General features: G+C 59.4%; 1 protein-coding gene across 2 annotated transcripts in view; it reads left to right on the plus strand.

The window, feature by feature from the left end:
• Positions 1-375: 375 nt before the first annotated feature.
• Positions 376-14102, plus strand: part of KIAA0930 (KIAA0930 ortholog) — a 30034-nt gene continuing 16307 nt past the window's right edge. For both annotated transcript variants that reach the window (XM_037160237.2, XM_053661774.1), the window contains exon 1: positions 376-794. In XM_037160237.2, coding sequence (XP_037016132.1) covers positions 581-794 — 214 coding nt within the window. In that variant the 5' untranslated portion in view covers positions 376-580. The remainder of the gene's footprint in view (positions 795-14102) is intronic.

A 14102-nucleotide genomic window follows, 5' to 3' on the forward strand; every position in this document is an offset into this window, starting at 1 on the left:
GAGCAGAGGTCGGTCTCGGGAAGGGCAGGAGGGCTAGGGCCTGGAGAAGGTGACCGCTGGGGTGGAGGGGTCATGGAGCGTCAGGGGACAAAGGGCTCGGAGGTCGAGGCGGGATCAGGAGAGCCATTTAAGTAAGAGAGTGGCGTCGCGCCGACTCTGGGTCCAGGAAGCCGGCCGCAAAGCGAGCCCACCCAGATGGGTCGGGGGCGGGGCCTGGAGAAGAGGGGCGGAGTCAGGGAAGCCGGCGGTGTGTCAGGAAGTGGCTGGGAGGAGTTGTGGGGCGGGGCCTGGCGTTTTGGGCGGGGCCTAGATACCGTGGGGGCGGGGCCTCGAGGGCGAAACCGTGCAGGGCGGGTCGGGGCGGAGCAGGGCAGCCTGGGGCCGGGAGGTGCACGGGTGGAGGCAGTGCGGAGGTTCGCTGGAATCGCTGGGCTCGGCGGGTGGCGGCGAGCGGCGGCGACGCGCACAAAGGCGTATTGTGGCTTCACTGGTGCTCGCGGCGGGCGGCGCCGGGGCGGGGGCGGCGGGGCACGCCGGGAAACCCGGCGGGAGCGGCGCGGGCGATGAACCGGGGCCCGGCATGGCCTCTGCGCGGCCGCCGGGCCGGGCCTGCGCCTCGGCGCCCGCGCCCGCCGGGCTCCGTACCGGGCCGCCCGCCCTCTCCGCCGCCACCGCCGTTTCTCCCGAGCCTGCGGGCGGCGCCGAGGCCGAAGAACGCTCGCTGCAGCACATGCTGCGCGCCATAGCCGAGGAACGCGGCCGCGTCAGCCTGCGCCGCGAGGTCTGCGGCCTCGGTGAGTGGGGCCGGCCGGGGATGATGCCGAGTCGGCGGGGCCGGAGCGGCGCTGGGATGTGCGCGTCTCCGCGAGTCTCTGCGCGTCTCCGTCTCTGCCTGTCTGTCTCTTCATGTATCTCTGTCTTTGCGTGTGTCTGTCTCTGCGCTCGTCTCCGTGGCTCCCTGCGTATCGCGTCTGCCTCCATGTGCCCCCAGGTTCCTGGGTCTTTCCTGTGCCCGTATGTCTGTGTCTCTCTGATTTTGGTTCCAAGAGCATCCCCCATGCTTAGGTCCCTGTGTCTCTTTCTTTCCTGTGTCACTCGGTGTCTCCCTCTGTTCGTCTTCCTCTTTCCATTTAGTGGCTCTGCCAGGCCCCTTCTCCAGGAAGTCTTTACCGAAGCCTCGGAGCCTCAGTGCCGCTGCAGAGTGTGGGCGCTAAATTTGGGGAGACCCTCTGCTCATCATTGCAGAACCAGGGTCCCACCGGCTGTGGGCAGACCCCCCTGCAGGTGCGCCCTGGTTACTGTCCCCAGCAGACCAGGAGGACTTCCTGAAGCCTTTGTCTTCTTGCACCTGACTGCACCCGCTGGTTCTGCTTGACCCTTAGCTTGCACTGGGGGGACCTGTTGGGCTGCAGTCCCCTGAACACACCCGCTTAGCAGAGGGAACAGGGCCTGCTGCCCCTCTGGGTGTGATTCTGCTTTCAGGGGGCCCTAAGTCATAGATGTGCCAATAGGGTGGGGTGGAGGGGGGTCTCATATTGTTGGAAAGACCTTGGGACTGCAGGTGTGGGTGGGGTCTGCCCGCCGGGCTGCATGTGAGGTAATCGCTACTGATGGGCTGTGGATCTCTGGGAGCCCCCTCCCCTGCAGTGTCAGGCTTGCCCTTCTCTCCAGGAAAAGACCCCTCCCTTTTTCATGCGGGAATGACTTCATAGCTCGCTGTCTGCCGCCCCCACCCCACCCTCATCCCCAGGCCGGGCATTTCTGAGAAGGTGACAGCATTGTGCAGAAAGGAATATCAGCTTTGGAGATTCTGCCAGTTCCCCCTTCATTCACCACTGGGGAAACTGAGTCCCAAAGAGCCAACATGTCCCTCTTAAGGTCCCAAGGCAGCAGGGACATGGCAGCCCCAGGGGATCCAGGCCCCTTAGCCAGGGCCACACCCTGGAGGATGGGTGAGGAGAGGAAAGAAATTCCAGTCCTCCTTTGTGCAGGAGGCAGCTTTACCAGCAGATACTTCCCTTTGGGGAGCAGGTCCCAGCCTGGGCCTGCCCGGAGAGGGAAGCTTACCTTTGGCACCGGGTGGGGACGTGGTGGGGATGGGCGAGGACGTGGGTTTCTCTGTGTTTTTTTTTTTCTGAAAAGTGTCACGACTTAGTTTTGTGCAGAAATGGAAGGATCTGCATTAATTGATTCAGCAGACACTCCCTGAGCACCTACCGTGTGCCAGGCTGCATGCCAGCCCCGTAGGCCCGCCTGTCACCTGGCACAGCATGTCTCAAGTGGGAGGGGTCTGAGAGACCATCTGCTCCAGGCCATTCAGCCCTTTGCTCAGCAGCCCCTCCCACACCCTCGTCACCATGCTCCTACTGCCCTCTGGCCTCTGAGCATCTCTCTCCCCTGTGGGACAGTCCTTGCCCCAAGGAGCCCATTTTTACTGATCCCTAAAATCAGTAATCATTCATTCTAGCAGCTGGCTCTCGCTGACCCCTTTCTGTTTGCCGGGTGCCTTGTGCTGCCGTCGTGGGTTTGATGATACTGGAATGCTATCTCCATTTCACCACCGAGGCACCTGCGGTCGAGGGAAGCAAGAGGCTCGTCCACAGACAGCCAGTGAGGCCATGGCACAGCAGGGACTGGTCCTCCGTCCTTCCGACCCCAGAGCCTGCCCTGTCCCCCCAGCCTCCACAATGTGCCAAGCCAGGCCTCACTGCACCCCCTGCTCTGCATCTGGGGAGAACGGCCCCCTAGCAGTAGGCACAGGTGGTCACACTATTACCTTGTTTCCTGTCCTGGCCTGTGGTCCACCCTCCCTCACGGGCCTCCCTGTCTCACCCCTCACCCTGCCCCAGACCCCTGAACTCAGTCTCCGCCTGCACTGAGGCTCTGCACGTTGAAGCCTGCTGTTTTCTCTACCTGGAAGGCCAGCCCCTACTCATCTGCCCTGCAAACCCCTGCAGGTGTCCCTTTAAGCCTCAGCTCCAGGGCTGCCCCCAGGGCCCCTCCTTCCACTCCCTGTACCACTGCCTTTGCCCTGGAAGGTCAGGAGCTTGTGGCATTGTAATGTCCTGTGTGGCAGTCTCCCCAGCAGTCAACATCTAGCAAACAAGGGAGAGTTCATTTCTAGCCTGGGGCATGAAGGGTGTAGACAGCTGAGGAGAATGGAGTCCCAACCTCCTAGAAGGGCATGTGTTGCCCACCTCTCATTTTTCAGATGGGGAAGGGACAAGCTTCATAGTGACCTCATGCCCAAAGCAGAGAAAGGACCCAAGAGTCAGCCTGAGCCCAAGCCCGCAACCTGAGCCCGGCCCTAGAGCACTTTTCCACCCAGTGGCTCAGGAAACCCTCCCGGTCTCCACCTCACAGCTGTGACAACCTGTTACATTTAGGAACTCACCCAGACCTCCCAGACTGCCGCTGCTGTTTAACTAAAGTCCAGGTTATTCAGAGCCATGTGTGTTCTGTGAGGTTGTTTTGAAAGTGTCGAGGAGGCTATGGTGGAGACGTTTGATCCTGGAGAAGCTGTTGTCATTTCTGAGTCACAGAGTATGCCTTTGTGATGGGAGGGAGTGCCCGCCCTGCCGCGTGGGCCTCGTCAGCTGGCTGTCTCGATGAAAGGCACCTTGTAGGTGCAGACCTGACTTGAATCTTGTCTGCCGTGGCCTCTGCAGGAGGGGCATCTCTGAGCACTTGCCCTGTGCCAGGAGGGGGTTCAGCGCGATCCCTGCCCGGCGGGAGGGCACCACTGAGCCTGGGAGAGAAGCCGGCCGCGTGGGTGACATGGTCAGAGTAAAAGTCCTGCTGGGAACTGCCAGGGCTGCGGCCACTGCCAGCGGGATCTTGGTGTTTAATCCACAGGAAACTGCTAGTGATTCCAGGTCACAGGTGAACCGAGCTGGCTGGCCGAGGTCGCTCTGGTGGGCCTCCGGAATCTGAGCTGGGCATATGAGGGGTCTGGTGCCCAGATGTGTGATGCTGGCATCCGGGCCAAGATGGACATAGTCTGACACATGGGCTGGGGCCTGGGCCTTCTTGTGGGCTCTGGATGTCAGCCCAGGCATACTGTGTGGCTGCTCCCTTTCCACGGGGGCCTCGAGCCACTGACCTGCGGGTAGGCCACGTAGAGAGGACTTGGCCCCTGGACCTGGTGGGCGTCGAGGAGAGGCGCCCTGAGGGGAGGGCCCTGCGTCATGCTGTTGCCTTTGGTCCCTCCCCCAGGGAGCATCTCCAGCTGTCACTTCCTGTTAGGTAGCCCCTGTCTGTAATGCTGTGGGGCAAAACATGTGTTTTATGTTCATGGTTTCCTTTTACCCTCCAAGCGCCCCCATGATGTAGGCATCTCTGTACTCTCTGTCCTGATGAGGAAACGCAGGTGTCATGTGAATGAACACGCCCCCGGTCCCGTGGCCTGTGAGTGCCAGAATCTGTGTGAGCCTGAGCTCTCAGCAGAGGTGAAGCCCACCCATCTGTGTTCTCTGGCTGCTGGCAGCCCGGCCCAAGGTGGACAGGGGAGGGGCCCAGTGGAGGAGTGAGAGTGTGCGCCCCTGGGGGCAGAGAAGAGGGAGCTGCCCGGGCTGCGGGGGCCGAGGAGCACTGGGCAGCTCGCAGCCTCTGAGAGGGGCTGAGGCAGGACAGTGCACGCCTGGGGGTGGGGCAAGGCTCACACACTTGCGGGGGGGCTGGGTGCCCCAAATGGTCGGCTCACAATTTGCACTTCCTTGGCCTGACCCTCTGGAGATTTTCGGGTGTTTGACTTGTGGGGTGGCCTGTACAGGAGAGGCCATGGACAGAGGACACTGCCCGCTTGCTGCGGGCCGGCCACGCTGTATGTACCTGCAGCAGGTTCCATCCAGGTAGGTTCTGTTGTTGCCCATTTTGCAGATGAGAAACCAAGCTTCTGAGAGGAAGGTGACTCACCCGAGGTCAGGCAGCTGGGTGGCGGGAAAATGGGGGGTCGTAGGGTTCCAGCAGAGGCCTGTCCAGTATGAATAGCCATTCTGCACAGAGCTCATGCCAGAGGGAGTGAAGGGGGAACTGCCTTCTCATGAGCCCCTCCTGAGTGCTGGCCCCTGCATGTGCGAGCCCCCTGGGAACGGGGGAAGGACCGCATACACCAGCCTGGCCTTGTGGTGCTAGGTGCAGGGTAGCTGGGCGCCAGGGGCTGGGTGGGGGTTTTGGTGGGACTTGTGGCTGGAGGGAGAGACTGGGGGCCTCTGCGTCCCCATCTGTGAAGTGGATACCACGACATCTGTAGGTAGGATTGTGGGGTCGTGTGAGGTGTGGCAGGTGCAGGGCCGGCCTGAAGGCAGCTGCTGTTCACAGGGGCACAGCATGTGGGCCCTCGCACAGACTCACATCTGGGCTCAAACTCGGGGCCCGGGCTGCCCCACAGTCACTGGGGACTGTTCCCGGCTTACCTGGGGCCCCGGGTGTCCTGCCACAGGCCACAGGCTGACCTGGATCTGGGCTGGGGCGGGGGTGGGGTGGGGGGTGGGGGGAGGTGGGGGTGGTGGTGAGGAAGTGCGATGGGCCTCTTTCTCGGTTTCTGGGCCTATTTTTAAGGCCCATGGGGTTTCAGCCTCTGTCTGCCAATGTGGCTCTGGCCCTGGGCAGGGATTCTGCGTCCTTTCAGAGAATCCTGACATCGTTGGACCTCCCATGTTAGCCAGACAGAGGGCCACAGCCACTGCCACAGGGACCGCTCTGCGAGGGGAGCAGGTGATTGGCTGTGTTGGTGTGGCCCCTGCCCCGCCCCCAGGCTGGCTGTGGACCGGAACAAGTCATGCCCGCCCCGGCCCCCCCCCCCCCCCCCCCGCAGCGTTTGCGGTTTCTGGCGCCTCGGCTCCAGCACCTAGTGGGGCTGGCTCAGGAGTGCCCACCCAGCCACGAGCCTCTTGTTTAAAAAACGGCCTCCAGATCCCCAAATTTTGGGAGTAAAAGACAGAAAACTGTGTTTGAACAGCAATTAAAAAAATCAGTTAAAAAAAGAAAGCCCCAGCCCTGGCTGGTGTAGCTCAGTGGGTTGAGCTCGGGCCTGTGAAACATAGGATTGGGGTTTGATTCCCAGTCAGGGCACATGCCTGGGTTGCAGGCCAGTTCCCAGCAGGGGACACATGAGAGGCAACCATACACTGATGTTTCTCTCCCTCTCTCCTTCCCTTCCCCTCTGAAGATAAATAAATAAAATCTTTTAAAAATCCCCCAATTTTTTCCAATTAAAAAATGGTATGTAAAATGGTATGTGCGTATCTACTAGAAACTGGGAAATGTAGGAAATGGAAAGAAAGTTCCCCGTAGTTCCCGTCACTCAGACACACTCTTGGCTGTGCAAAGTCCTGCTTCCCAGCCCTTCCACGGCCTTTCCAAAGAGTACTTGATATTCTGTACATCGAGTTTCTTAATCATGCTTTCTTACTTAAAATTCCTAAAACATGTTCATGTTGTTCAAACTCTCCACGTTATTTAAGTGACTGCAAGATAGTTAAGTGGATGTGCCGTAATTTCCTGAATTGGTCTCATCGGTGGGAGACTTAGTTTGATCCAGTTTTCTGCTATTATAAATAGCTCACAACAAACCCCTGCGTTTCTGCAAAGGCTTCCGAATCTGCATGTCTTCTTAGTAACCTGAGGCTGCCGTCTGAACCCCGAGGGCGGTGCTGGGACCACAGGTGGGCATGGCGGGTGGCGAATCCAGTGCTCAGTCCGGTGCTCAATCCACTGAGCTGTGCCAGCCAGGGCAAAAAGAATTTTTCTTAATAAAAAAAGACTATATTTTTGCCTCTTTTGAATGACCAGTGAATTCTTGAGAAATGTCTGTTGGCAAAGTGAGAAGGGGGCTTAATTTTTATTTATTTATTTTATCTTGTAGACAGAGTTTCTGTTTATCCTTAATGTAAAAAGTCCTTTGTTTTGGGTTGTGCACTGAGCCTTGAAAACACTATATTGGGACATTTCTTATGACAGGACGTGAAAAAAGCAGAATCTAGACCGCTGTCTCTGAGAAGCGGGCAAAACCCAGATAATAAGGAAAAGTGACTTACACAAAGTGCTCACTCTGCCGCCTGTGCCCCTCAGTTCGGGGCCAGCAAGAATGAAACAGGAAGAAGCGTAAATAGGAAGAATCACAGCCCTGCCCCCAAAGACAGAAGTAAGAGCCCAGAGCGACAATGTTGCGTTTGGGGCTGCAGGGTTCACACCTGCCAAGCCCCCAGCTCTGTGCCCAGGTCCATCCTGTTGACCCACAGTTTGTCTGTGATGGCTGGGGGCAGAGGGGAGCCACCTGCCACTGCAGCAGGCTCATTCACTGCTGCTCAGCCCCTGGGATCCTCTTTCTTGCAGCAAAGCCCAAAGATCCAGCCTGTGGGAGCTGTGTGCAGCCCCAGCTGCAGGGTGAAGTCGCCCTCAGCCGGGGCCTCCGCACCTGGTGTCTTCCCGGAAGTCCACCCAGGACACTACTGGCCTGAGGAGGGTCGGAGTCCGCACTGCCACCACCTGCTGTTAATGTGCACCTGATATTTTGATCTCCCGAGGCCCCTTGTGACGGGGGCGGGGGGGGTGCCCCCGTCGGCAGGTGAAGATGATGAGACTCAGTGAGGTTGAGGCTTTGGTTCAGGGTCCCGGAGCAGGTTTGGGATCCAGGCATTCTGCACGCGTGTGGCCTGTCTGTCCATTCTCTCCTCACCTGTCCTCTTCCCCTGGAGAGGCGTTCTGTCCCATCTGTGGCCTCCCCTGCCCCTGCCCCTGCTTTCCACGGCAAAGGAGGTCGCAGAAGGAGCGGGCAGGGAGGGGGACACTTCCGGAGGCTGCAAGGGAGTGGGTGTTTCTGGGGACCCTCACTGCGCAGCAGGGGACAGGAGCTGAGCAGGGGAGCCAGGGCCTCCGTTCCCTTGTGTGGGAAGGATGGGAGAACGGCCTCTGGGGAGGGGCGGGGTGTGTGGGGGTCGCCCGGTATCCAGAGGGAGGAGGCCAGGTGACACTGGAGATAGGCCACCTGAAGGGCCATCTGCCTCGGAGCCCGTGTTCTGGGCAGCGTGTTATCAGCCTTGCGTCTCGGCGAGTTGGGAGTGCTTAGTGCCCTTTAGCCTGAATTGGAGAGCCCGCCAGAGCTGGGCGCCAGGGCACAGCAGTGGGCAAGACAGGCCCTTTTGCTGGGCTCTCACTTGGGCGGGTCGGTCCAGCAGGGTCCAAGCCTGGCTCAAGGCCCCAGGCGTGAAGAAATGAGTGAGCAGGTGCACTCCCGTGGCAGAGTCCCTCTGGCTGGACGGTAGTGTCTCACGGAGACAGTGGGCTGGGCGGCGAGGCTGGGTTGTGAGCATCTCCTGTAGCGCGTGTGGCCTAGGCTTCCAGGAGGCTATGACCTGCCTCACACCATGTGGCACCTCGGGGTGGAGGCAGGGTGTTCACTGGTTGGTGACCCCAGGCAGTTGAGCAGGGTGGGGTAGGGCGGGAGTGAAGGCACCTGCGCCCCAGCTCCTGTCTGGGAGGGGCACCTGTGTGGGTGTCCCAGGGGGCCTGGGAGGTTACTCAGGAGAGTCACAGCTCATTTGGAGACCTGTGGGTGCGTCAGAGCAAAGCAGTGAGTCAGGGTTTGAACAGGGCACGGTGTGAGGAGCTCACCGGGAGAGGATTGAAGTGTGGAGCTGCTCTGTGTGCTCAGGTGGGTTCAGAGCCCCCAGGGAACAGCCCCCAGGGACAGCCGGTGGGCAGCCAGGTGCCGAGTCCTGTGAGGAAGGCCTGGGGCTGCAGACATGGGCAGGCTGTGCTGCTTTGCAGAGTCTGGGGGTGCTTTTGGGAAATGCAGGCCGAGGGCCGCTCTGGCAGAGCCCCATCCCATGCCAGTGGCCCTGAGGTCAGAGGCAGGGGCTCTTCCTCATGGAACCCAGGGCCTGGCCCAGAGCAGGCGCTCAGAGTGGGTGCTGATGGCACCTGACCTGGATTCCAGTCCCAGCACCCGTTTTCACCCTGCCAGTCACCTGGCTCAGGGGTGACTCCGCCCCTGTGGAATGGGCTCTCAGGGAGGTCCCGGATGAGGTCCATGGGTTGTGAAAGCACCTTGAGGATTTCGCAGCCCTGTGGGTGTGTGAGGAATGATTTCAAACCCAGGTGGCGGCGGCCTGGGGGCACGTTTCAGGGCTACCACATTGTTCCCTGAGCAAACCGAAAACTGGTGGTCATGGTCCCCTGTCGGTTCAACCAACACCTGCCGACTCCAGGTTGTGGGCCCGCCCACCTGGGTCCGAGGTCACCTGCCTGCCAGGGGCCTTGTCTAGATGGGGAGGAGCACTGGGCCTGGCGGTTAGGAACCAGTGTGACCAGGTCGGGACTGTGGCCTGGCTCTGCCACATACTAGCAGGGGTGACATCAGACCAGTGACCCGAGTCTTGAGCCTCAGTTTCCTCATCAGTTCAACAAAGGTAGTAATTTGATTTCACGGGATCTTGGTAAAGATCAGAGGAGGCAAAGTAGCTCAGGCGGATGCCCAGAAGTGGGAGGGGTCAGGGAAGGCCCCCCGAGGGCAGGTCTGTGGGGTTGGGCCCCGGGGAGAGGACAGTGGAGCTGCTCTCGCAGGTGGGTTGGTCTGGGCTGCGGCACCGAGCGTTTGGTCAGGGAAGGAGGCGGGGGGCTGGAGTATGGGGTCTGCACCTCCAACTTCACAGGGCCTCCTGGGGAGGCCGGCTCATCTGGTGAAGGAGCGGGACTTTTAACCGAAGGAGGTGGGGAACCAGGCCGGGTGCTGGGCTTGTTCTGGTCCAACCAACCCCACACTTCCCTTAGGCTAGCAAGGTGGGGTGGCGGGCCATGTGCTCGCTCACATGGGGACCCGTCTGACTAGAACTTCTCATCCAAGAGCCTCATCAGGACAGCCCGGGCCTCCCTGGGCGGCTCCTTTGTCTTCTGTGCCCCGCGGGAGTGTCCCGGGCTAGCAGGACGCACTGAGAGGCACAGGGTGCTGAATGGCCTATTGAGGGGGCACAGAGGCCTATTCACTGGGCCCAGGCTACTGCTTGGACACTCCCCAAAAAGGACACGACCCCCCCACCCCAACCTTTTGGGAGGCCAGGCCCAGCAGAGGCTGCTGCTGAGCCAGGCCCTTGTTCTGGTGGCCTGGGGACGGGCATTGGGCATCTACTTCCTGTGGGTCACAGCTCCCCGGTCCATTCTCCCCAGTCCAGGGAGACTTCCTTCTCAACCCCCTTTCCACCAAACCCTTCAGGGGTCCCCAGTCCTCTGAGGATACAGACAAGGCCCCCAACCCAGCGAGGAGGTCTCTGAGGTCAGGTCATCTGCAGCCCGGGCTTCCACGCAGCATCCTGGGCCTTTTTTCCTGCCCTCACCACCCAGGCATCCCCCCTCCGCAGGCCCTGGTGCACCCCCCTTTGCCCACTTTACTCATAGTTAGGGGCCCTCAGCTGAAAGCCCTCTTCAGGGGGCCTCCCTGGGGCGCTGACCAAGGCTGGTGCTTGTCCTGAGGGTTCAGGGTGCACACCTAACCCCCTGGCCCTTGCCCGGGAGACTGTCCTCATCTGATGACACCTGTGCCCACCCTCAACACACACTCCACCTGCTAGGTGCCGTCCCACTGCCAGCACTGAGCGCCACGCCTGACGGTAGCCTCGGGAGACAGATGTTTTCGGGGCTGAACGGGGCTCCTGCGGGTGGCTGCCAGTACCAGCTCCAGCCAGCGATGAGACCTGGGCCTTTCCCGCACTTTGCTGGCGTCACCACCTGACTTTATGCAGACAGGGCAGGTGGACGGCCGCGGGGAGCACAGGGGGTTTCGGGCCGGCGTCCTCGGTGGGCGGTTTGCCGTTCACCTTTCACTGCCAAGTGCGAGGCCCACCTTGCTTCACGCCCCTTCCGCCTGCTGTGCCAGCAGGTGCTGTGAGAAGTGAAAAACAGGATCCTTTAGTTTCCCTTTCCATCTCCTGAGGGTGTGAAGGTGAGTGTGCTCTCCTGTCTTGCACGCCGTTTGCTTCTCCCCGTGCTCACTGCTTACTCGGGCAGTGCACCTGCGCTCCCCAGAGAGGGCCAGCGCTGCTCCAGGGCGGCGCTTGTTCATCCCTCCGTCTAGGGTGCGTGGGGTTTTTCTCTACAGGAAATCTTTACATGGTTTATCATTCTTGTCTTAAAATAAAAAAGATGGTATTTATTTATTTTTAGAGAGGGGGAGGGAGAGAGAAAGACAGGGAGACAAACATTAATCGTACACCCCAACCAGAGACCTGGCCCGCAACCCCGCCGTGTGCCTTCCCCGGGAATTGAACCGGCGACCTCTTGCTCCGTGGGATGACACCCAACCCACTGAGCCACGCCAGTCGGAGCTGTCTTTCTTCTCTTTGACAGCTTCTGTGTTTTACTCAGAAAGGCTTTTCTCTCTGAAAGAATGATTTTAGTTATAGCATTTCAGAGTTCTGATTTTTGTGGAAGTTATTTTGGCCTGGGCAGGGACTCGACCTTCCCTTTTTCCCCAGCTAGCCAGGTGCCCCAGGCTGATCGTCGAAGAATCCTCTTCACCTCACGGAGGTGCAGGCAGTTTGATTCGTGGAACTGAATTGCCATGTGTGTCACTTCTGTGTCTGCACCTGATGCACCCCGGCCCCTCCCCGCCATCAGTCACTTAGTTCATTTCATTTTTCTGTACAGTCAGCCAGCATTTATTGCTCCCGTAGGCCAGACGCGCTATTCTACGCACTAAGCAGACCGCGGTGAACAGAGCTATCCGAGAGGAGAGGGACGTGGACCTTCACGGAGCTGACGCTCTCTCTGTGAGCCTAGCTCCTTTCTAGAAGGGCTGGGGTTGGTGGGCGGTGGCCCCACCCAGCTCCCCGCCAGCTGCCTGGGTGCGTAAACAGGCCTGTACTGCAGCTTAGCCGGGCCCAGCTCTTTCCGTGGCTCTGCAGCTGGCTTCGTGGTTGAGACAGGACCATGTGGTCGGTCTGCAGAGCCTGAAGTGTCTTCTCTCGGGAGCTTTACAGGAAAAGTTCCAGGCTCCTGGGCAACTGAGCACCAGCAACAAGTAGTGGGGTGCACGCCGGCATCTGGTGACTGGTGCTGGGGGCACATGGACGCGGTGGGGCAGGGGGGTGGGGTGGGAAGCCCCCTGGAGGACTTTGAGCAGGGAACTGACACGAGCCCACTGCAGCAGGGGCCCAGCGGGAAGCTGGCACAGGCACATGGGCAGGGCCAGGCGCAGCTGGCACATGGGCGAGAGCCGTTGTGAGAAGTGGCTGGATTCTGGGTGTGTTTGGAGGCAGAATGGATAAAATAGTGCAGCGATAAGTCAGAGAGTTCTGCAGGGAAAAAAAAATAGTGACGGCGGAAATGGACAAACCTGTAAATGAACAGCCCTGTCCGAGAAAATGAGGGCTGGAGAGCTCCGGTCAGAACCGGCTTCTGATGAGACTAGCTGGGGGGTGACTCGGGGTCAAGAGCAGCTTTTGGCTGGTTTTGTTTGCAACTTAGCTGAGTCTTCAGTGTTGCATTTGTGTGGATTCTTTTGGCTACAAGTGAAGAAACCAGTCCACAGGCGCTGAGACAAAAGGAGAAAGTTACTGGTTAACAGGCGGTTGAAACCTCAAACCTCCAGGAGAACAGCAACGCCCAGTGCTAAGGACTCGAGTGTCCCCACTCTCTTTCCCGCTCCGCTCTCGACTTCTCTCCGGCCGCTTCTTCCCACCAGTCCGCCTCCTCCACGGGCCGGACGGGGCGTCTGCCGCACTGGACAGAAACAGGCGGTTCGGGTTGCCGGGTGCAGAGGATTCTAGTCTGTTTCAGCAGCTGGCTGGAGTCACGGGGTTGTTTCTCACTTGAACTATGAACATACGGTGAACGTGTGAATAGATTCCCCATCGGCCCACTCTTGTATTCCCGAATCAAACCCTGCTTGGTCGTGCCAGCTCCTTTCAGTGGACTGGTGGGTTCCTTTTCATATTTAAGGTTTTCATGTTCCCGTCCTGGAGAGAGATGGGCCATAATCGTGTGTGTGTGTGTGTATCGCTCATGCACGCTGTTTTTGGAGTCGATGTTATGCCTCCTTGTTAAGAAGCATTTGCGGGTTTCTCGGGCTCTCAGAATGTGTGCATGATGCTGGAGCGCTGTTTCCGGAAGGTCCGTGAGACTCGTCCTCCCAGAAGCATCTGGCCTGCTGCTCCAGCGGCCTTTCATGGGGGTGGAGTGGCTCTTGGACAGTGTTCTCTGTGGTCATGCATGACCACCATTTTTTATGGCCGTGAACTTGTTCAGTTAGAGTGTGGGTGTGGCTTAACCAAGGCGGGTCCGTGGTAGAAAACGACCCTGGTGCATGTCACGGAGTGCCGTCTAAAATCTGATGCGGGATTGCCTGCGCCACAGGCCCGGTTCGTGGAAAATGACCCCACGTTACTCACAGTGACCGGAGCAGTCTCGGTTCAGGGAGGTCTGCGAAGTGCCAGGGGCTGCACTCAGCACCTGCTAGGATCTCCATAGCAACCGCAGGAGGGAGCTGCTGTTCTCCCAGTTTCACTGATGAGGAAACGGTGGGTGAGAGGCTCAGGAACTTACCCACACGGGCCAGGATCAGAACATGAATCGAGCCTCCTCTCTAAGTCTAGCCTGACGAAGCCTTCCTGGCCCCCACACTGTGATTGTGTTAGTAAGGAAAGCCTCATCAGGTCAGGGTCGCCTTCCTTCCCAGACAGAGCACAAAGAGTCATCTCCGTGGAAAATAACTTAACGATGTGAAATTGCCACTCTGCTGGGCAGCGGAGCCCAGACTGCACACTCAGCTGGACGTCTTTCCTGGACATCAGTAGGGCAGAGCTCAGAAGGCCACTGTGCCCCCCCACCCCGCCTCTGAGTGCTCAGGCGGGTGTGTCAGGGCCAGGGCGGGGCTATTCCAGGGGCCTAGCGGGAGGTTTGGAAGAAACCTGAGTTGATTTCCTGGCTGCCCACCAAGTGACCTGAAGGTCCCCTCAGCCTCCTCATTCATAAAGCAGCCGGAAGCCTCCGGCACTGCACATTTCCATGTTGGTGCCTTGGAAAGGGCCGGGGCGGAGGTGGGGGTGCCAGGGAGCCCCTGGATTCCAGGGCTTTGCTCGCCTTATCTTTAAACTGAAGACTGTGCTTCT

This window comes from Artibeus jamaicensis, unplaced genomic scaffold (genome assembly GCF_021234435.1).
Source record: "Artibeus jamaicensis isolate MK-2021 breed Jamaican fruit bat unplaced genomic scaffold, CSHL_Jam_final contig_233, whole genome shotgun sequence".
NCBI classification, from domain to species: Eukaryota; Metazoa; Chordata; class Mammalia; order Chiroptera; family Phyllostomidae; genus Artibeus; species Artibeus jamaicensis.